Here is a 21,288-nt window from a genome sequence, read left to right as displayed (position 1 = left end):
TGCGGAGAGGAGCGGGGAAACCTCCCCGGCACTGGTAGGAGGGAAGGGGCTGGTGGTGGTCCCTGCACAGGGCTCATGTGCCCACCCCATGGGGACCTGCCAGGCTTTGTCCCGCAGGCAGCGGGGGCTGTGGGGGGAGCGGGGCCGGCTGGGGGAATGCAGAGGCTGCTGGCCCAGACATGGGAAGGCACTGGAGAAATAAAGGGTGCCACAGCCTCACTAAGCTCCTGGTGCGTTCTCCCTTCCTGGGTCCCCGTGGGACACACGTGGCATCAGACCAAACCCCAGGGAACGTGCCGAGGGGCTGAGGCAGTGCAGGGGGTGTCCCTGAGGGGTCTGCACAGGGCTGGGACACGGCCCCTGTCCCCCTGCTGCCACCAGCAGCCCGCAGCGGGCAGGCCAGCGGGAGGTGCGCCCCGGGTCACTGCTGCCTGCGGGGGCACAGACCCCGGGGAGGACCCCTCTGTCCCTGGCTTGGGTCTTTCTAACAGTTACATCTGCGCAGTCATTCCATTTTTGTTCTTTAAAATAGTTTTTCATTACTTCCGTCCCGCTTTGTATTAATTAGTTAAAATGAGAGCTCGTGAAAGATTTAGGGCAGAAGGGTGAGGAATTAATTGTGTGAGAGGACAGAGAGCCTGCTCCGAGGCTGCGTGTCAGGGAGACGGCTGGAAGAGTCACAGCGGGTGGGGAGGAAGGAAGGAAGGAAGGAAGGAAGGAAGGAAGGAAGGAAGGAAGGATATTGCCATTCCCTGAGCCCTGCCTGGCCCGGAGGGTTTTGGTACCAGGCTTATGGAAACTCTGCAAAAGCTGTTTGTGCGGTAGCGCTGGTGACAGCAGCACATCCAGGGCTGAGAAAGCAGCAGAGAACCTGGTCTTCTTGTGCTGTTTGACGTGGGATTTTTTCAAGGCCCGTTCCTTAATGTCACCCAGCTTTGTGACCCTTCAGCACCAGCCACGGGGCTGCTTTCTGCCTGGGCTCCTGCCGGGAGCGGAGGGCTGCGTCCCCTCCTGCTGCCCTTGCCCACAGCCAGGTACCGCGTGCTGGTGCCAGCATTTACCTGCGGTGGGAGCTGCCCTGGCAGGTACAGGATGAGGTCTCCCTGCTGTGGGGTCGAGTGGGCAGCAGTGGGGAGCCCAGGACATCCCCACTGGTGGCAGGGCACAGGGTGGTGGCACAGGGTGAGGTGACAGCGATGAGCAGCAGCCAAGGAAACCCTGGTGGGTACCGGGAAGGGTGCTCAGGGTGAGGGTGCTCGGGCGCTGGGATGGGTCTGGGGTGGCCGTGGGGACAGCCAGCCCTGGCTGGACAGCCCCGAGCAGCCTGACAGGGGGGCTCCACTCATCTCCTCCGGGACAGCCCGGCTAACTCAGGCCTTTCTCTGTCCCCAGAGCACCTCGGCACCACGCGTGGGCCCCGACGGCCAGGTGACCGCAGCCCCGCGGCTCTGGTTTGCTGAGCCTGCATGTGGGAGCCGTGTAACGGGGGGGGCCCTGCCTAGACCTAACTGGCTCTGCAGCAAAACCTCACGCGTGGCTGAATGCCGTCCTGGCTTGGTGCTGAGTGATGTTTTCCCTCCCCGTAGGCAGCTCCCCAGTGACAACCCGGCTGCGCTGGAAGCTCAGCGCTAACCCCGATGCTTTTTAGGGCAGTCACTGCCTTCCCCCGAGAACAGGAGGCTTGTCCAGGGAGATGCTGTAGCCGGGTGGGATGCGGCCCCCGAGGGGGCAGCTTTTGAGTCTTGTTGGAGACCTCGGGGCTGGGCCCTTCCCCGTGCACCAGCCTTATTTTCAGCCCCTTTGGTCACAAAGCGAGGCTGTGGGCTCCGGCTGTATCCCTCTGCAGCCCTTCCCAGCCCAGCACCGACCAGGATCAGGCAGCACCTCCCCAGGCCCTGTCTTTTACTCAAGGCAAAGCCAGTTTTGTGATGTCCCAAATCCCCTGGGACAGGAGTGGATTCAGGCTGGGAGCTGGGGGACCCCTGGAGCTGCGCTGGGGCTCGCAGCACAGCCAGCTTTGGGCTGTGATGCCTCCAGGCAGCAGCGCTCCCGGCTTTAGGCTCGTGCCAGGCTCACCCCTGTAGCCTCGCTGGCCAGGACCCCCTTTTTTAGAGGCCAGCCTCAGTCTGCAGGCTGGGTGCTGTGGGAGGGAGAGGGGAGCAGCTCCCACGGGGCACAGCAGGCGTGTGCATGAGCACGGTTTGCGGTGTGCCCACCGGTGCCTGCGCTTGGGTGGCACGCTAACAGCTGGAGCACGGGCTGCTCGGGAACCTTTCGGTCAGATCTGCTCCGTGGAGGTGTTTGCTGTGTGCCATAACGCTGCTGCGACCCTAGGGGGAGGAGGAGAGCTACCGACGGGTGGGTTTGGGCGGGTTACTGCCTCGGGGGTTGTTTATTAATTTTTGTTAAAAGATTCGGGCATCCTTCGTTCCCTGCGAGGTCAGTGGCGAGGTGCTCAGCATCACCTGCGAGCCAGCCTCTGCCAGCAACAAGGAGCACTGATCACACACGGGGTCTTGTAGAAAGGATCAGCAGGTTTCATGGATTCACTCCAGCCCCAAGCGCGCAGTGATGCGCTCTGCTGGCAGTGCCCTGGCCACGATGCCAAGTTACAGCCGGGTGCCTGGGCCAGGTTCTGAGGTTTGCTCCCTGCGGGGTAAATCAACGTCTTTGGAGGTCTCTCCAAACAATGCTCCTGTTCCCTCTGGTAATTCTTTGTTTGACTTTGTAGGAGGAGGAAAATTTGCGTTCTCAAGTCAGGGACCTGGAGGAAAAATTGGAGACTCTGAAGATAAAGCGGAATGAAGACAAAGCAAAGCTTAAAGAGCTCGAGAAGTACAAGATCCAGCTGGAGCAGGTGCAGGAATGGAAGAGCAAAATGCAAGAGCAACAGGCTGATCTCCAGAAACGGTTAAAGGAGGCCAAAAAGGTGGGCAGCCCCGGGGAGCCGCGCAGCCACGGTGCTGGGGCTGGCACAGGGGGGAATGATCCCAGGGCTAATTCAATTGCTGAGAATGATTTGTTTGTTTTGGGTGGGAGTTGTGTGCTTTGTCCTGTGTTGTTTGTTTTTTTTTTAATATCCCAGCGTTAAACTGTGGACTGTCCTGGCTCTTGGCCTTCTGAATACGTGCAGGGTTGTGAAATGGCCTCTGACCTCACCTATCGCTGTTCTCTCCATCGTAAATATTGGTTCAGGTATTGAGCTGCCCGTGCAAACGCCGAGCACAGGCTGCACGGCACGTGTCACGCACCGCACGCGTGTGGGTGCCGGCTGCCCCTGGCGCGTCGAGGCAGCAGTGCCTGCAGCCTGTCCTGGAGCTGGAGCCGTAGCCTCCTCCTTTCCCCACGCTAGCTGTGAGAGCAGACAGCCCTTGGGCGGACCCTGCACAGGCCTGTCAAGGTATCAGATGTTGTGCACCCTGGGGATTGCTTTGCTTTCTGCTGCCTGCCGGCCCCGTCTGTCAGACAGCTTGAGGCAGGAGCGTCTGCGCTCTCCACAGATCGATTCCTGTCAGCCTTGTGCAGGGTAAGACAAGGCAGAGTCAGGGACGGTTTCCTTTAATGGCTGGGAATGGAGAGCGGTGGCTGAGGAGCAGGTCGTGCAGCTCACCCTGCAGGGGAGGTGTCCCCGTGTGGCAGCAGCCGCCTTTCTCCGGTTTAATCTGCTGCTGCAGCCCTGCCAGAGCTGTGGGAATGGCTCCGTTAAGATTCCAGACCTGCTGATAAGCTGCTGTTCTCCTCCAAAGTCTGAGGGAGAGTTCCTGGAGGTCTTGGAGCTCCCACAGTAGGAGCAGACCCGTGGGTAACAGCACAGGACCTGCTCATCTCCCCCAGTGCTGACTGCAGGCTTAGGCTTCCCCGATGTCCCAGTGCCCCGTGTCCCTGCACAGTGCTCGTCGCTCACAGCAGCTCCATCCCAGCGTTGTAAATACAGCAGTGACACGAGCTGCTCTTCATTGTGCTGAGTCAGTGATCGGCACAGGTTCCACGTGGGAGCTGGGCGTCCCAGGAGCTGGTCTTGCACAGCACTTGGCTGATCCAGTGCTCTGCAGCCATGCTGGAGCCGAGCGCGTCCTGACGGTGTGAGGGAAGGCTTAGGGCTGGGGGGTTATCAGCGTGTTTAATTAAGGGGGGGAACAAGACAGAGCCAGGCTCTTAGCGATGCCCACTGGGAGTGCAAGAGGAAAGGGGCACGAACTGAAATACAGGAAATCTGGTTTAAACAGGAAGAAAAACTTCTAGTGTGGAAGTGATCAAACCCCGGAGCAGGCTGCCCAGAGACGCTGTGGAGTCCCCACCGTGGGGATGTGTGAAGCACAGACAGACACAGACAGACACAGACAGACAGACACAGACACAGACACACGTCTCTGCCGTTCCTTTCCATATGTGCTCTGGCTCAATTTCTCCCTCCAGCGGGCTCCCAGTCTGTTGTGGACTTTTATTTTGTTAAACTTCTTCTCCCTTTAGCTAAAATTCTGTATCTCGAGCTCCTGCCCTGCAGGGTAGCTTGGTGAGAATCGCTGCCAGCGAATGCCCTAGGGCTGGGAGCTGATGGCCCTGGGCGTTGCTCCTTATGGAGAAATGTTTCTCCATCGGGCTCTGCTGCTGCTGCCCTGGCTCAGCAGGGGAAGGTGCTGAGCCACTGGGGTTTGCACCGTGCCCACGAGCCCTGTGCCTGCTCCTGGGGTGTGGTGTCCTTACCCCCCGGGTGTTCCTGGGTCCCTCCCTTCTTCTGGAGGCTTGTCGTCCTTGTAGCAATAGCTCTAGGCTGCCTTCTCTCAGCTGCCTTTTGTTCTGTCCTCACCCAAGTTATGAAGCAGGGCTCCCTGCCCGCAGTGTCACCGGGTGTCTGCCGTTTGGTGTCAGTGCCCTGCGCTCCCCAGGGACAGGCGATGTGCTCCTCCGACGTGCTCCTTGTGCTGCAGCTTGGTGCTCTCGGGCAGGCAGCAGCACTCAGCACTGAGAAATGAGCTTCTCCTCTCTGCTCTTTGCCCTGTTTTGTCCCGGGGGCTCCTTCCTTTGCTTCCCCAGCGATCTGTTCGTGTGGTCCTGCACCAGCGCTGCAGGTCCGGGTCTCTCCTTCCCTCACACCCCCCTCCCCTTGCCTGCAGGTTGGTTTCTGGGGGTGCTCCTGCCGGGCTCTTCTGATGGAGGGGAGAGGGGAGATGGATGCTGGGGGGAAGGCGATGGGCCTGCCTTCTCCTCTCAGCTCTGACACCCTTTGTCAGTTGGACTCGTTCCCTTTGGGGGAGCCGTGAGCGTTGTGATGGTCTGAGGCTCGTGGTTTTGGGATAGGGCTCTCCTCACCGGCCCTGGGCACCCCAGGCACGGCCCCAGCTGCGTGTGCTCGCCCGCAGGAAGCCAAAGATGCCCTGGAAGCCAAGGAGCGCTACATGGAGGAGATGTCAGACACCGCCGACGCGATTGAGATGGCAACGCTGGACAAGGAGATGGCGGAGGAGCGGGCAGAGTCCCTGCAGCAGGAGGTGGACTCCCTGAAGGAGAAGGTGGAATATCTCACCATGGACCTGGAGATCCTAAAGCACGAGATCGAAGAGAAAGGTGGGAGAGGAGCTGGGAAGGCGGCTCTGGGTGGCAGCCTTGCTGCTGCTCTCTGAGCATGGGGACAGGCGTTCTTGTCCTGGGCCTGGGGGAGCTCGGGTTTAATGCCAGAGGCTGAGCTTTAGTGCTCGTGACTGTTGCTGGGGGCAGCGGCTCCCACCCCAAAAGGTGTTGTGACACATCCTTCACACAATAGGTAACGTAGCTGCTGATGCTCACTGATTTTAGATCCAGCTTGCCGGCTTTGCACTGAGCATAGCTTCAAAACCAGTGCACTGCCCTTGATTTGATTCCCCTGTGGCCTCGTAGCTCTTTGTATTCAAGGTGAGCTTTAAAAATTACACACAGCAGGGAACGAGCCAGCCGTTAAGCACTTATGCACGTATAAATACTTGTATTTATACCTGCAATAAATCAAACCTGTGGAAGATCAGGCATGCAGGCAGAGGGATGTGACAGAAAGATGGACGCGTTGAGGGAGTGGGAAGAATGTGGAGAGGACAAAGACAGCCTGCAGGGATGGGTGGACGTTGCTGAAGGGAGCGATGTCGTTTTGTCTGAGTTTGGTTTTGCTGAACCCCGGGGGCCAGGAGGGCTGAGAGCTGAGATTTTTCCTTTCCACTCCAGGCTCGGATGGAGCAGCATCCAGTTACCAAGTCAAACAGCTGGAAGAGCAAAATGCAAGACTCAAGGAAGCTCTTGTAAGGTAGGAGACCCAAAAGGCTGGGAGACTGCTGCTGGAGTTGCTCCCTGGGAGAGCCCGTGCCCTCTTGGTCTTTACTCCCTTGGTTCTTCCTTTCCGTGCTTTAGCCTGTCCCATGTGTAGTTGTTCCTTCCTCCCTGTCCCTCCTGTGCTCTGTTTGTTTCCCATTCTGCCTTTGCTCCCTCCAGCCCCTGTAGCTCTGATTTTTTTTCCAAAAGTGCTGGCCCAGGCACTGGTTGGGCATCACAAGCATCCTTGGGAGAGCTTAAAAAACTCCCCTCTGTGCCCAGCTGGTCCGTGCAGGCTGGCAGGGCTCTTCAGCAGCTCACTGCCAGCGGGCAGCCAGCACCAACGGGGGGTGGGGGTGTCTTGAAGCCCACCAGGAGCGGTGTATTGCGAGGGGATGGCTTCTTAGCCTCTGCTGGGCTTGTGCTGAGTCTGGTCGCTCTCTTGAAGGATGCGGGACTTGTCTGCCTCGGAGAAGCAGGAGCACGTCAAGCTTCAGAAACAAATGGAGAAGAAGAACACCGAGCTGGAGTCCCTGCGCCAGCAGAGGGAGAAGCTTCAGGAAGAGGTGAAGCAGGCAGAGAAAACGGTCGATGAGCTGAAGGAGCAGGTGAGTCCACCGACAGAGGGTGGGTGGGGAGGGGAAGCTCAGGGCTGGTTTTGGGCACCGAGCAGCCGCTGCCAGGCAGCTCTGGGTCACCTCTTGGCACGCAGCTCTTTCTGTCCATCTCCCAGTTGGTGATACTGCTGTAGGGACTTTAATTTCTGGTCTGCACTCATAACCAAACGCTGTTCCAGCCCTGGAGCTGTGCGGGGCTCTGCTGGGTGTGAGGGTGGCTCCGGGGCGTAGGGCGCAGGCTTGTGCTTCCCAGCAGCGATCTGCAGCTCCCTGAGGTCTGGTCCCTGTAACCTCCCTGCCTGGCCATCGTCGTGAGGTGTTCCCCAGGCTGAGATGTGGGTGTGGGTGTGGGGCCGCCCTGAGGAAGCCCCCGGGATGGATCTGTGCTCCCTGCAGAGCTGCCTGGGCCCTCCTCTGAGCTGCTCCCCCCAGGGACCTGGCCCCGCGCTACCTGAGCACTGCCGGGGTTGTGTGGTTGTGGGCTGCTGGCAGAGGTGCTGCCTCTTAGGGCAAGGACTGTGACACCCGTTCTCTGTTAAGTGTCTGTGTGTAACCACCACCAGGCCCTCGGGGGGCTTGGTTAGGGCCGTGTCAGGAGTCTACAGACCCAGCCCAAAGGTCGGCAGCATTTATGCTGACCTGAAGCTGTTCGACATCGTGCCCTGGGGCTGCAGCTGAAGAGCCAGTAACAACCCTAAGAGCCACAGCCAGGCCTTGCTTTTCCTGTGCCCTTCCTGCTGGGGCTACAGGACTGCCTGTGGGCTGTTCTGGTTTGAGGTGTTTGCTGTCCTGGTGTTCCCTGTCACTGGGGGGGGGACGCACCAGCCATGTCCCACGGGACAACCCCACTGTGGTGTGAAGTGACCTCAAACTGCGTTCTCCGGCTGGGTTGTACTGTGATGGGTGTGTGCTTCCAGGTGGATGCTGCTTTGGGCGCTGAAGAGATGGTGGAGACCCTGACAGAGAGAAACCTGGACCTGGAGGAGAAGGTCCGGGAGCTGCGTGAGACTGTCGGGGACCTGGTAAGAGAAACTCCTCCGGGACAAGGGGCAGTGCTCGCGCTGCCTCCTCCACACCGGCCGTGTGGCTGGGCAGTGAGGCTGCCCGAGGTGCTGGGAGCTGCCTGGCAGCAGTGCCAGAGGGGTCTGGGAGCCTCCGCAGGCATCGTGCTCGGTGCCACTTGGAGCAGTGTGCCCATGTGCTGCGCAGGGCAGGGCCTTTGCACCCCAGGGTGCCCCCCAGCTCTGCTCCAAAAACACCGGGCTGCGGGGTAACTGCGTCCCCTGCCACCCCTTGCCAGGAAGCCATGAACGAGATGAATGATGAGCTGCAGGAAAATGCTCGGGAGACGGAGCTGGAGCTCCGGGAGCAGCTGGACATGGCGACAGCACGGGTCCGCGAGGCTGAGAAACGTGTGGAGGCTGCGCAGGAGACCGTGGCCGACTACCAGCAGACCATCAAGAAGTACAGAGAGCTGACTGCTCACCTCCAGGTAGGGCGTTTGGTGCTGCAGGGGGCCGGGCTGGGAGGCAGGCGCTGCCAGCCAGGAGTGCTTCCCCCTGAGGGAGCAGACCTCAGTGACAGGGAGGCAGCATGCGTGGGCCCCTGGGGATGGGCTGGCAGGAGCAGGTACTTCTCCTCTCATCAGTTGGCTGCTGAGCTGCTCCTGCTCCAGGCTGGGAACTGAGTCCTGGAGAGGTCGGGATAGCGTTGGGGTTGTTCCAGCACTGCTCTTGGCCCTCGGCTTTGGTGGTGCACAGGAGAGGGGTGATGAGTCCGTGTGGAGTCCTTGGCTGACACACAGCTTGGTGTCAACAGAGCATTTGGACAGTGCTCATGTTCCTCCTCCTGACGTTCATCCATCACTGCGTGTGTTGCACAATGAGCCCCCAGAGCTCTCCCCACCCTACCCAAGAAGGGGGCACGTGGAGGTTCGGTGTGGGTGTGCTGCAGAGCTGTGGGGTTGCAGGGTTGCAGACCTCTCCTGTGGTGGTTTTCTGTCTGACAGCAGCTTCTTTCTGTGCTCAGGACGTGAACCGAGAACTCATGAGTCAGCAAGAAGCATCTGCTGAGAAGCAGCAGCAGCCTCCTCCCGAGATGTTTGACTTCAAGATTAAGTTTGCAGAGACAAAAGCCCACGCGAAGGTAGGGGCAGCAGGAGGGCCGTGCGCCAGGCACGGGGCACTTCTGTGTGCCAGGCCCCTGAACTGTGCAGATGCTGGGCTCAGGGCAGGTCTGTCCCTGCCATGTGGTGGGGCTGGCCCTGGGGCACAGCTCTCAGAGCCGGGCTGTGGTGCTCCTGCCAGCAGTGGAAACACCGAGGCAGCTGCTGGGAGCTGCAGGGAACACAGGGCACGTTGTGGGGGAGCAGGATACCAGCACAGGGGACACTGGCTGACACTGGTGTGAGGGTGAACACAGGCAGGAGAGGCTTAATGGGGCAGAGCAGTTTGATCAAGAGAAAAACCATCCCTGGTTCTGTGTGCTGAGGTCCTGCTCTGCTCCTGGCCATGCTGCACCCAAAAGGCCCCGAGATATTTTCATTGCCTCTGCTGCCCGGCAGTGGGGCTGGGGGGGCTGGTGTGAGATAAATCATCCATCCCTGCTGGGGGCAGCGGGTGCCCCTCTCCCAACAGAAACATCAAACTTCTCCAAGCTCACTGCTGTGCAAAAAAGGGAAGTTTTCTTCTGAAAGCGTGCTCAGAGCTGGCAGTATTAGCACTGTCCTTTATCCCACTGTGAATGCTGGCCGGGAAGGGAAAACGCTCATGAGCACAGCGATGTGGAGTACCCCAACTCCTCTGGGGCCAGAGCTCCAGAGCAGCCCCCGGGCAGTGACAGGGGGGTGTCAGGGAGGGCGGTGGTGGCTGCAGGAGGAGGGGGGCTCTGTGTCCCTGTGGCGCTGAGCCGGCCCCTGTGCTGTGTGCTGCAGGCCATCGAGATGGAGCTGCGGCAGATGGAGGTGCAGCAGGCCAACCGGCACGTCTCCCTGCTCACCTCCTTCATGCCGGACAGCTTCCTGCGCCACGGCGGGGACCACGACTGCATCCTGGTGCTGCTGCTCATCCCTCGGCTCATCTGCAAGGTGGGGTGGCTTCTGCCTGCCCTGGGGGGGGTTAGGCTTCATCAAGAGCTCGCATTAATTCGTGCACCGAGGCTCTGGGCTGGGCTGATGGGGCTTGGAGCATCTTCAAGCCCACTGGGCCTAACCAGGAGGTGGTGGCTGTGCCGCAGCTCTGGGGGAGATTTTCTTTCTGTCCCATGTAAATTTGGGATTTTGAACATTTACTTCTTTGAGAACTTTCAAAATTGCCTGGGAGGAGGAGGGAGCGAAATTCCTGCCCCCAGGCAGTGATGGCTCAGTGGAGCACTCATCCACGGTACCAGTGGCTCAGGTCTGTCAGTGCAGGGCAGGCTGTCAGCCCTGGTGCCTTGCAGTGCTGACCGGGCTGCTCGGCTCTGCTGTCCCTCTTGTTCTCCCTCTGGATTCAAATCTTCCCCAGGAAGCTTGTTTTTCTGGGGGTAGGGGTGCAGGGGGGAGTTGGTCAGGTCCGTGACTAAGTGGGACAGATCAGGGTGGGCGCAGGGGGATTCTCCAAGGTTGTCCTCCCCAACAGGCCGAGCTGATCAGCAAACAAGCTCAGGAGAAGTTTGATCTGAACGAGAACTGCGCAGAGCGGACTGGCCTCCGGGGCGCTCCGGGAGAGCAGCTGAGCTTTGCTGCAGGGCTGGTGTATTCCCTCAGCCTCCTGCAGGCCACGCTGCACAAATACGAGCAGTGAGTACCCAGCCGCCCCCAGCCCCAATTCCCACCCCCTTCACCCTCTGGAAGCACGGAGCTCTGCAGCAGGGCCTGGACCCTGCTGGAGCTGAAGTTTGGGCAGCAAGGCTGAAACAAAGCTGAGGGGCCCTGGGTTTCTCCCTGCGATGGGGTGGTCACTTCTGTTCTGTCTCCTTCCTCATTTTCTTTCCAAGAACATGGGGGACTCAGATCTCTAGCATGCATGGCTGGTCCCTCAGCTGTGTCTGCGTGTCTTTAGCTCAGGGTTAGCCTTGGTGCGTTGATTTTTATTTTTATTTTCCATCTGTCCCACACCACAGCCTTTCTCTTGCTGAGCTGAATTGTGCCTGGGATTCACTCTGGGCTTCAGGCTCCCAGCCCCCTGCAGCCCAGTCCCCCCTACCACATGTGCCCCGTGCTCAGTTCCCTGGGAAAGCTTCCCCAGCCCATCACTGAGCGCTGTACAGGGCATTGCTGCTGCTGACAGGCAGACCTCGTGTCTCCCTGGACTGACCTGCTGTGCTCTGGGGCTCCCTTTCCCTGGGGCTCCCTGGCAACCCGTCTCATGCCCTGTTTTTTTACAGATGTTTTGTCCTCCCCAGCCTCTCCCTAGCTCCCGTGCTGCTCAGCCTGCAGGCTGAGGCTGGCACCTCGAGTGCTCCGGGGTCGGCACCAGAAGCACAGCCCGTGTGGGTGCCGTGTGTGGTGTGTGCCTGTCCCAGAGCTGCTGACTGCCTGCGCTCCCTCCCCAGGGCCCTGAACAAGTGCAGCGTGGAGGTGTATAAGAAGGTGGGGATGCTGTACCCCGAGATGAGCGTCCACGAGCGCTCCCTGGACTTCCTGATCGAGCTGCTGCACAAGGACCAACTGGATGAGACGGTCAACGTGGAGCCGCTGACCAAAGCCATCAAGTACTATCAGGTAGGTGGTTGTGGTGTGGGTGAGCTGCAGATAAACCCGCTGGCAGCGACTCCCCTTTGGGTGCTTTTCACCCTCGGAGCGTGCAGGACGTGAGCCTGAGGCACTGGCAGCTGGGGGCTGCGTCTTCTGTCCCTGGGAGGACGCGGGCAGCAGGGACGTGGTTCCCCTGTCCCAGGCTCGTGCAGCTCTGTGGGCAGGGCAGGGCGCTGACCTGTTTGAGTTAAAGGCCATCGGTCGGGGGGCAGTGTTGACAGGGACCTGGCGGGGTCATTGCGGGAGGTTGCACTTCAGTCGAAAGTTAAGCCAAAAATTCGGTGTTTGTTTTTGTTCTGGATTCCCCCGTTGGGTTTATTTGCTTGTGTGTGTGCAAACCTTGGAGGGGTGATGATCTCTGCTGTTTTCCCCCAGCACCTGTACAGCATCCACCTGGCTGAGCAGGCTGAGGACTGCACGATGCAGCTGGCTGACCACATCAAGGTGAAGTGGTGCCAAATGACCCGAGTGTCCTTGTCACGTGCTGTCTGCCTCTGCCCCCCCCATCCCTTGAGATCGTTCTGTGAATTGGGGTGCCCCTCTGCCCCCTCCTCCCCTCGCAGGCACTGCGGGGCAGCGCAGCCACGCTGCAGGCTCCCAGCTCGGGGAGAGGGGAGGGAAACCCAGGCCCTTTGCCCTGCAGACATCCCCGGGAGAGGAGAGCAGCGAGGGGGGTGCAGGGAGCCCTGTGTCTGGGGGGGACGTTGTGCTTCCCGAGCCGCTGCACTCCCTGGGCTTCAGAGGGGGGTGCGGGGGTCTTGTGCCCCACGGAGTAAAACAGGAATGGATTCAATGCCTCAAACTTCTCCTGGGAAACCTGGAGCTGTGGCAGCGTGGCGTAGAGAGGGCCTGTCCCGAGACACCCGAGACCAAAGCCCCAGCTTGTCCTGGGGCAGCTGCCCTGCCTGGTGTCTGCTGCCGTGAGCTCACGGTGCTCGTGCTTGTGCTCCGCAGTTCACGCAGAGTGCCTTGGACTGCATGGGCGTGGAGGTGTGCAGGCTGCGAGCCTTCCTGCAGGTAGGAGTGCCCGGCCCTGCTGCCTGCTGCTGGGTTCCCCCCCAGCCCTCGGTCAGTCTTTCTGAGGTCCTTTTGGTGCTCCCCAGGCTGGGCAGGAGGCGTCCGACCTCGCCATCCTCCTCAAGGACCTGGAGACCTCGTGCAGCGACATCCGCCAGTTCTGCAAGAAGATCAGGCGCCGCATGCCGGGCACAGACGCCCCGGGGATCCCCGCGGCGCTGGGCTTTGGGCAGCAGGTGAGCTGGGCAGCCAGGCAGGGAGCCCGAGCTGCTCCCTGGGGGGCCACGGCCACGTGCTGGGGCTGGCACCGAGAGCATTCAGCTTGCTGCTCTCCTCACTGGCTCTGCGGAGAGAGCACAGCACTGCCTGGCAGAGCCCTGCCTGAGCCAAGCAGCAGCACAGGGACTGCATGTCTCTGGGCTTTACGTTCTGGTCAGGGTGGAGACGTGGCCTTTGTAAGCTACTCTCCTCCAGCCTTGAGCTTCTTTCTGTCTTTCCTGGTGTTTTCCATCTTCCTCCTTCAGACGCGCGTTAGACGCCAGGAGCTGGCACCAGAGCGAGGGAAGCGTTGTGCAGCCGGGAGCTGCAGTGTCTGGGAGGGAGCTGGGGGGCAGCCCCCTGCCTTTCCTCCCTGACCCCCCCCTGCTTTGCCTGGCCCCAGGTTTCGGACACGCTGCTGGACTGCCGCAAGCACCTGACCTGGGTGGTGGCCGTGCTGCAGGAGGTGGCCGCGGCGGGCGCGCAGCTCATCGCCCCTCTGGCAGAGAACGAGGGGCTGCTGGCGGTGAAGCTGGAGGACCTGGCCTTCAAGGCGAGCGAGCAGGTGGGAAATCCTCTTCTCACTGCCCCTGTACTCTGCTGCGGCGCGGGGTGGGGTTGGTGCACGTCCCCGGGGGCTGCAGACCTGCCCGGGAGGGTCTCGGGGAGCCTGGGAGCGTGGCCGGGGAATGCCGAAATGCAGCGCGCTCTGCTCCCTGCTCTGTGCTCTCCTTCCCCACGGCTGGCCTCGTGCTGCAGCCGCACCGAGGGGCACCTGGTGGGGAGCCAGGAGGGGGCTGCAGCGGGGGCTGAGGGGCACCTACAGCTTCTGTCCTGTCCCGTGCAGATCTACGGCACCCAGGGCATCAACCCCTACGAGTGCCTGCGGCAGTCCTGCAGCATCCTCATCGCAACCATGAACAAGATGGCCACGGCCATGCAGGAGGGAGAGTACGATGCTGACAGGCCACAGACCAAGGTGGGCTTTGCCTGCGGCAGGAGCTTCGGGCATTTGAGCTGCTCTGTGATTCCCCACAACTCGGGATCCTGCTGAGAGAGACAAGACCTTTGCGAGGTCTTGATGCCTCCGAGGTTTCCCCAGGGGCTGACACTGGTGGTGGTGAAGGCACGGGGAACAGTGACCCTCAGAACAAACACCGAGGTGCAATGCCCCGAGGCTGGTGGTGCTGGGACGTGGTGCTGAGCACACTGAGGGAGCTGCTGATGTGCTCAGCACGTGGTGGGCAGCGGTGGGGTATTCTGCTGCTGGTCCCTGGCTAGAGAAGTCCTCTGGGTGCAAGGGGGGACAGAGACCTGGGGATGGGTAGCAGAGGCCTGCAGATACAAGGAGGCCAAGAACAGTCCCCCACTTGCCATGTGGCCCATTTGCAATTACTGGGATTCCTCTTAAAACACCACTATTCATGTCTTTTTCCTCTGGTGTGTTGCAGCCCACCCCCCCTGCTGAGCTGCGGGCCGCGGCTCTTCGGGCAGAGATCACTGATGCTGAGGGGCTGGGGCTGAAGCTGGAGGACAGGGAGACGGTCATCAAGGAGCTGAAGAAGTCCCTGAAGATCAAGGTGAGCCGTTCCTCATCTGCCTCTGCCAGTCGGTGAGGAGCTGCAGTGGGGCTGCTGAGCTCCCGGCACCGTGCTGCCTGTGGTGCTGGCTGCCCCAAATCCCAGTTGGATCTCCTGGAGGTACCGACCCTGCTGTCAGGGAGCTGCTGCCTGCTGCAACCACAGCCTGCTCACAGCAGGCAGCACCTCCCTGGGTGCCAGGCACAGGCACGGCGGGGGGCAGGACCCCCCAGGCACCACGAGGAGCTTTCCTTGGTGCCACCCCCAGGGCCTGAGCCCTCTGATCTCTGCTGCTGCAGGGCGAGGAGCTCAGCGAGGCCAACGTGCGCCTCAGCCTCCTGGAGAAGAAGCTGGACAGCGCGTCCAAGGACGCGGACGACCGCGTGGAAAAGATACAGACAAAGCTGGATGAGACCCAGACGCTGCTCAAGAAGAAGGAGAAGTAAGTGTGGGATGTGTGGGATGGGTTCGTGGAGCTGGGGCTGGCTGCTGGAGGTCTCTGGTGGGGACTGCACGGTCTGCATGCCTCGGGCTGGCCGGGAGCATTGGTGAGTTAGTGCAGGGCGATACTGGGGGGGGGATGAGCAGGGGAACTGCTGTGTTCGTGGTGCTCAGCAGAGCTCGGGCTGGGACAGGGATCCTGGGGAAGGCCTTGTACAAACACTCTGTGGAAAAGGCCGTTGTCCTGGCGTGTTCTTACTGCCATCGCTGTGCTCCGAGGATCTCCCACACGCGGTCTGTGTGCTCTTCCCCAGGGAGTTCGAAGAGACCATGGATGCTCTTCAGGCAGACATCGACCAGCTGGAGTCAGAGAAGGTGGAGCTGAAGCAGCGCCTGAACAACCAGTCCAAGCGAACCATCGAGGGCCTGCGCGGGGCGCCTGCCTCCGGGGTTGCCTCCATCGTGTCCGGCATTGCCGGAGGTGTGTAACCACCCAGAGCTTCCCAGCTGCCGTGGGGTAGGGGCAGAGGGGCAGGGGGCAGAGGGGCAGGAGCTGTGCAGGGGAATGCCCCCGGCACTGGGAGCAGCGCAGCTCTGCTGCCCAACCTGTCCTCGGGGAGCCACGGCCCTGGTGGGGGACAGGATGGGGAGAGGACAGGAGGTGTTTGGGCTCTCATGGTGATGAGTGGGGCATGCAGGCAGCCCACAGCCCCTGGCAGCTCCATACAGGGGCAGGCAGAGCAGCAAGGGCAGCTTCCCAGGACACGGGTGGGCTCTGCTGTCCACCTGGCTTGGTGAATGAGAGCCAATTTCCCCTGAAGCCCCCAGCGAGGGGTGGGTGATGGTGAAGGACAGGCGATGGCTAAGGCTGCGGTTCCTCATGCTGCCTAGCAGAAGGCTTAGCGCCTTCGGGGTCCCTCTGTTTGGAGGAACACCCTATAGAAACTGCCTGGAGGCAGGTACAGAGGCAAAGAAGGGCTGTGGGGTGACAGAGCTGTGCTGGCACCTTTGTCAGGGGCTCTGGCCATCGGGCAGTGCGTGGCCTGCTGAACTGTGAGCTCAGCTCTCCTTTGGGACCGTGCCCAGGGAGGCTGGGGAGCAGCCTGTGCCTCTAGCAGCAGCGTGGCGATGGTCTGCTGGGTCTGTGTCCCTCACGGCCCCACCAGGGCTGGGGAAGAGCCCTGCACAAGGAGGGCAGGGCAGGTCTCAGGCTTGCTCTGGCTGCACCACGAGTGCTGTCGGTTTGCCAAGAGGCAGAGGTCACCCCCTGGCCACCCCCTGCCCCCAAAACGCCCCGTGAGGATGCAGATCCTGGGTGCAGCAGCTCCTGCTTCCCATGGAGCTGCAGCTTCTCCCTGAGTCACCGTGGCCACAAGCTCTGGCTCTCTGAGCACCCTGGAGGTGCCATCGGTGTAGTCTGGGTGCTGAGCAGTGTACATGGCGCTGAGCACTGTGCCAGCACCAGCCTGCCTTCTGCTGGGGACGTGCAAAGCCTGAGGGGCCTCTGTGGGGCTGCTCCTGCACTGGGAGGCTCTGGCTGAGCGTCTGGGGCAGATCTGGGTGGATCCGCACCTCTTCAGACCCAGAGCAAGGGGCAGCAGTCGTGGGCCCACGCATGTCCCACTCGGATGGCTCGCAGCCCTCTGGGCACGGCTCCTTCCAAAGCTGACCCTTGGCTTAATTCTGCTTCTTCTCATCTTTCCTCTGCCTCCTCTCCTCGTACCGCAGAGGAACAGCAGAGAGGTACAGTACTGCACCCCAGCATGCGAGTGCTCCCAGCCCCGGCCCTGCATGCAGGGGCTGCAGGGAGGTGCCCAGGGCAAGGTCTGGCCGGGGTGGAGAGGGGAAGGAGCCAGGACGTGCGGGTGCCATGGGGGCTGTGGGGCAGGGGAGCGGGCAGCTGCTGTGACCCCAGCACTGGAGAGAGGGGGCCCTGGAGCGGCCGGGGAGAACCCCGTGTTTTGGGCAAGGGGCAGCGGGTGCCCGGTGCCGGGGCTGCTGAGGGGCGTGGGTGCGTGATGCTGCCCGGCCCTGCTGGGTTTTGGCCTTTTCCATCCGAGCAAGGTGTGTGCAGTGCTGCATGTTCGCGATGGCTCGCGGGGCACCTGGGCGTGCGCCACCAAACCGTGCGGCTGCTCACCCGGTGCTGTGGCCGTGTCCCGGTGCCCAGCCCCCTCTGCATGCCTGGTGCCCGCTGCAGCTCCCCGTGCCGGGGCGTTTTGGGTGCTGACGGCGCTGCTTTGTGCCTGCTGCAGGTGTGGGTGCCGGCCAGGCAGCGGGAGGAGGCTCGGGGCCGGTGCAGGTGAAGGACTCGCCTCTTCTGCTCCAGCAAATTGAAGCCCTGCAGCTCTCCATCAAGCACCTCAAGAACGAGAACAACCGGCTCAAGGTGAGGAGGGGGCAGCAGATGTTGCTTTATGGAGGGGAGGGAGCTCTGCGGGGAGCCCAGCCAGGACACGAGGGCACTGTCCCCGCTCCTGTGCTGGGCTGGCAGCACCCGGTGCTGGTGTCGTGTCCCTGCCCAGCCTCGTTGCAGTAGTCAGGGTGCTGGCCGATGGAGCCTGATCCAGTCACTGATTGATTAATGATTGCACTATGAGGAAATTGGCAAAGCAGCAAATAATCTAATTAGCAAAATAACGTTCCACTGGTATTTATTCATAGACATATCATTATGCAGATTATTATGCATAACTGTGCAGATGTTAATTGTAGCTCTTAAATCCAACAAGTCACGTCCGTGGCCGCTGCCTTGTCAGGGTGCTGTAAGTGTTGGGTGCCGATCTGTTCCCTGCCCTGAGGCTCACAGACGCTCAGCTGTATTTACACCTCGTTTTCTCTGCTCTATTCCTCCCAAATAAACACCTTCTGATCACCTTTACCCGCTGGTTCTAGGGAGCCCAGATGAAGATGGAGCTGGCCAGCTTGAAACCTCTGCACGTAGCTAAGGTCTCTGTCGCCAAGAACAAGCATGGGGAAGATCTGGCTACGGTCAGCCTCTATCGCAAGACAAGCCAGCTCCTGGAAACCCTCTACCAGATGAGCACCAACACCAAGGTGGTGGACATGAAGCAGACAAAGTCAGGTAGGTGCTGCACAACCCCCCGGGGCTGGGGCAGCTGGGAGACCACGCAGAGGTGCTCTGTGCCGTGGGGGGACTGCTGATGGGGACTGGCAGCTCCTGGCCATCCAGCTGGGATCCAGCAGCAGGGGGTGTGTGCTGCAGGGCACAGCTCCAGCCTGCCCCCGTATCCCTTGGAGGGATGGGGCTGTGCTGCTTGTGCTGGCCAGGCTTCCCCTGGGGAGCTCTCCTAGCCCAGAGCCGTGGCCCTCCTGTCCCAGCACGTGTCTGGGGACAGCGTGGCTCCAGCCTGGCGGGCAGGAGGCTGAAGCTGTTTCCCTGTCAGGGTGGCTCAGCCTCTGACCCAGGGCGCTGCAGGCTGCGCCTGGAGCCTCCTGTCCCCACAGCCCTCCTCTGGTGGCAAAGAACCGGGGCTGGCTGGGCCGGTGCTCCGCGGTGCGGGACTGTGCTGAGGGCTGGGTGCTGGGCCCCGCTGGGTCAAATGCACCTTCCTCACCCCCGGCCTTTGCAGGAAGGAGCGCAGCCACGCGCCTGCTGGAGCAGACGGCACGCCTGTGGTCCCTGAAGACCACCATCGACACGCTGCAGGTACGGCGGGCCTGGGGGGGTGTCGGGGTGAGGGGTGGGCTGGGGGCTGCTGGGCACAGCCCTCCCCTGCCCCCTGGGCTCGTGGTGCAGTGCTGATGGTGACAGTGCTGTGCCCCGCTGTGCCCCCAGGCCGACACGCTGCGGGAGGTGGTGCAGCAGCACCCGGGCGCCAGCGTCCCCACGGCCTTCGGCGTCTTCCCGTCCTCCTCCTTCCTCAAGGTGAGCAGGGGCAGGGTGGGGGGGCTGCTGGTCGATGCTTATCGATCACCGATCGCTAATCACTAATCCCATTTATCCCGCAGGCGCAGCGGGAGCAGGAGCAGGGCGCCGCCGCCTTCGGGCGTGTGTCGGTGCCGTGCGCGGCCGGGCAGGGCCACACGGAGCGGGTGCTGCTCACCCCCGAGCTGCTGCAGCGCCTGCAGGGACACTTCGTCTGCTGAGCCCCCCGAGCCGCCCCCGCAGCGCCCGCACGGAACGGACCCGGCGGGACCCCCCCTCCCCGCACCCCCGCCCCGTCCCCTCCCTCCCCCCAATAAAGCTCCCGCTCCCCGCACTCCGCGCTTTTATTCACGGGGGCGGGGCCACGGAGCGCCGCGGCGGCTGCCATTGGCTGTGGGCGGCGAGGGGCTGGCAGCAGCCGCCATACGCAGCGCTGATTGGTGGGGCTGCAGGGGCGGGCGGGGCGGTCATTGGCCGAGGCGGTTCGCGCCGATTGGTGGGCGGGGAGCGGCGCGCGGGCTCCCATTGGCCGCGAGCGACGAGGGGCGGGCTTCCGGTGCGGGGCGGCCAGTTCCGGGCGGCGGCGGCGGCGGCGGGATGGTGAGCGGGGGGCGCCGGCCGCAATCCGCCCCCATCGGGACCGGGCCGGGACCGGGGGGCGCGGCGGGGGCGGGGGCGGCTCCGGGGGGAGCCGCGGGGCCTGGGGGGGGGCCTCCTGCGGGGCTGGAGGGGACGGGGGATGGGGGGGCACCGAGCGCGGCCCGGCCCGGCCCGCGTGTGACCGGCGTCCCGCAGGTGCTGCTGCACGTCCTGTTCGAGCATGCGGCCGGGTACGCGCTGTTCGCCGTGCGCGAGGTGGAGGAGATCAGCCTGCTGCTGCCGCAGGTACGGGCCGGGGGGGGGAACGGGGGGAATTTGGGGGGCGGGGGGGGGGTCGCCGCGTGCCCCTCCCGGGAGCCCGGGGCCGTTCGGTGCCCGCCACGCGCGGGGCCGGGCGCTCAGGGGGTGCCGCCGGCAGGTGGAGGAGAGCGTCCTCACCATCGGCAAGTTCCACAACGTGGTGAAGCTCGTCGCCTTCGCGCCCTTCAAGTCGGCGCAGAGCGCGCTGGAGAACATCAACGCCGTGTCCGAGGGTGAGTGGGGGGGCACGGGGGAATGGGGGTCCCTGCCCGGCCCGGCACGGCCCCGCTGAGCCGCCCCCACCCCGCAGGGATCCTGCACGAGGACCTGCGGCTGCTGCTGGAGACCTCGATGCCCGCCAAGAAGAAGAAGGCGCTGCTGGGAGTTGCTGATGCCAAGATCGGGGCGGCCATCCTGGAGGAGCTGGGCTACCAGTGCCAGACCGGGGGGGTCGTGGCTGAGATCCTGAGGGGTGAGTGGCCGGGGGCAGGGGGATCTCACAACCTGAGACCCCTGCAGGGCCCGGGGGGGCCAACCCGGGGGTGCTCAGCCGCACGTCCTGCCGGGGTGGTGACGGAGCCCTCCGTGCAGGGATCCGCCTGCACTTCCACGCGCTGGTGAAGGGCCTCACCGCACAGTCGGCCTCCAAGGCGCAGCTGGGTCTTGGCCACAGCTACTCCCGAGCCAAGGTGAAGTTCAACGTGAACCGCGTGGACAACATGATCATCCAGTCCATCAGCCTCCTGGACCAGCTGGACAAGGACATCAACACCTTCTCCATGCGCGTTCGGTGAGGGGGGTCCCCGGGCGGGAGGAGCGGCGCGGGTTTCCTCCCCACGCTTACCACAGGCAGCTCGTCCTCCGGCTGCCTGTACAGAACGGGGAGGGAGAGCACGGCCCCGAATGCACCCCAGCCGGGGAAACCGTGCCCCGGCTGGATTGTGAGCGGGGACACACGCAGGGCCGGTGGGTGGGGGCGTGCATGGGGCCGGGCTCTGCCCTGACGCTGTGCCTGCAGGGAGTGGTACGGGTACCACTTCCCCGAGCTCATCAAGATCGTCTCTGAGAACTACACCTACTGCCGGCTGGCCAAGTTCATTGGGAACCGCAAGGAGCTGAGCGAGGAGAGCCTGGAGGGGCTGGAGGAGATCGTCATGGACAGCGCCAAGGCTCAGGCCATTCTGGAAGCTTCCCGCTCCTCCATGGGTAGGTGGGGATGGGCAGCGATGGCTCCGTCGGAGCTCTGAGCTGAGCGGGGTCGCTGCTGCTGCGTGGTTGGCGTTGCTCAGCCTTCATGCTCGTCTTGCCCAGGCATGGACATCTCCCCCATCGACCTCATCAACATCGAGAGCTTCTCCAGCCGCGTGATCTCGCTGTCCGAGTACCGCAAGGGCCTGCAGGAGTACCTGCGCTCCAAGATGAGCCAGGTGGCTCCCAGCCTCTCGGCTCTCATCGGGGAGGTGGTGAGTGCGAGTGTGTCCCCCCCCTGCTGCCCCTGGCCGCGGAGATGATGTCTCAGTTAATCTGTCAATCCACTGAGCTGTGCTGCTGACACTTCTCACTGCTGATCCCGGC

At 62.4% G+C, this 21,288-nt stretch overlaps 2 protein-coding genes and 1 non-coding gene across 10 annotated transcripts in view; all 3 read left to right on the top strand.

Annotated features, from left to right (window-relative positions):
- Window positions 1-19,113, top strand: part of DCTN1 (dynactin subunit 1) — a 56,245-nt gene extending 37,132 nt beyond the window's left edge. For 5 of the 8 annotated variants that reach the window (XM_032186199.1, XM_032186198.1, XM_032186197.1 and 2 more), the window contains 24 exons: window positions 2,732-2,929; window positions 5,361-5,565; window positions 6,193-6,271; window positions 6,725-6,884; window positions 7,811-7,915; window positions 8,194-8,385; window positions 8,922-9,038; window positions 9,826-9,978; window positions 10,511-10,671; window positions 11,427-11,595; window positions 12,004-12,072; window positions 12,583-12,645; window positions 12,732-12,881; window positions 13,307-13,468; window positions 13,751-13,882; window positions 14,355-14,483; window positions 14,783-14,925; window positions 15,239-15,405; window positions 16,653-16,667; window positions 17,180-17,313; window positions 17,820-18,009; window positions 18,518-18,594; window positions 18,724-18,813; window positions 18,897-19,113. In XM_032186199.1, the coding sequence (XP_032042090.1) occupies window positions 2,732-2,929; window positions 5,361-5,565; window positions 6,193-6,271; window positions 6,725-6,884; window positions 7,811-7,915; window positions 8,194-8,385; window positions 8,922-9,038; window positions 9,826-9,978; window positions 10,511-10,671; window positions 11,427-11,595; window positions 12,004-12,072; window positions 12,583-12,645; window positions 12,732-12,881; window positions 13,307-13,468; window positions 13,751-13,882; window positions 14,355-14,483; window positions 14,783-14,925; window positions 15,239-15,405; window positions 16,653-16,667; window positions 17,180-17,313; window positions 17,820-18,009; window positions 18,518-18,594; window positions 18,724-18,813; window positions 18,897-19,034 (3,198 nt within the window). In that variant the 3' untranslated portion in view covers window positions 19,035-19,113. The remainder of the gene's footprint in view (window positions 1-2,731; window positions 2,930-5,360; window positions 5,566-6,192; window positions 6,272-6,724; window positions 6,885-7,810; window positions 7,916-8,193; window positions 8,386-8,921; window positions 9,039-9,825; window positions 9,979-10,510; window positions 10,672-11,426; window positions 11,596-12,003; window positions 12,073-12,582; window positions 12,646-12,731; window positions 12,882-13,306; window positions 13,469-13,750; window positions 13,883-14,354; window positions 14,484-14,782; window positions 14,926-15,238; window positions 15,406-16,652; window positions 16,668-17,179; window positions 17,314-17,819; window positions 18,010-18,517; window positions 18,595-18,723; window positions 18,814-18,896) is intronic. The other 3 variants (XM_032186200.1, XM_032186195.1, XM_032186201.1) reach the window with 3 other exon arrangements.
- A 286-nt stretch (window positions 19,114-19,399) lies between these two features.
- Window positions 19,400-21,224, top strand: NOP56 (NOP56 ribonucleoprotein). The gene is made up of 7 exons (XM_032186950.1): window positions 19,400-19,413; window positions 19,609-19,698; window positions 19,832-19,946; window positions 20,024-20,185; window positions 20,305-20,503; window positions 20,732-20,919; window positions 21,025-21,224. The coding sequence occupies exons 1-7, from the start codon at window positions 19,411-19,413 to the stop codon at window positions 21,222-21,224; spliced, it is 957 nt and encodes a 318-aa protein (XP_032042841.1). The 5' UTR covers window positions 19,400-19,410.
- LOC116489307 lies at window positions 20,541-20,672 on the top strand. Its single transcript, XR_004253270.1, has one exon. It is a non-coding gene; the product is annotated as a small nucleolar RNA SNORA51 (small nucleolar RNA).
- Window positions 21,225-21,288: the final 64 nt, after the last annotated feature.

This window comes from Aythya fuligula, chromosome 4 (assembly GCF_009819795.1).
Source record: "Aythya fuligula isolate bAytFul2 chromosome 4, bAytFul2.pri, whole genome shotgun sequence".
NCBI lineage: Eukaryota > Metazoa > Chordata > Aves > Anseriformes > Anatidae > Aythya > Aythya fuligula.
This window is presented reverse-complemented; position numbering and strand designations above follow the sequence as displayed.

Coding starts and splice junctions, on each gene's coding strand:
- NOP56 (XM_032186950.1), top strand. Junction 19,699..19,831: donor TCAGCCTGCTGCTGCCGCAG/GTACGGGCCGGG, acceptor TGCCGCCGGCAG/GTGGAGGAGAGCGTCCTCAC. Junction 19,947..20,023: donor CATCAACGCCGTGTCCGAGG/GTGAGTGGGGGG, acceptor CCCACCCCGCAG/GGATCCTGCACGAGGACCTG.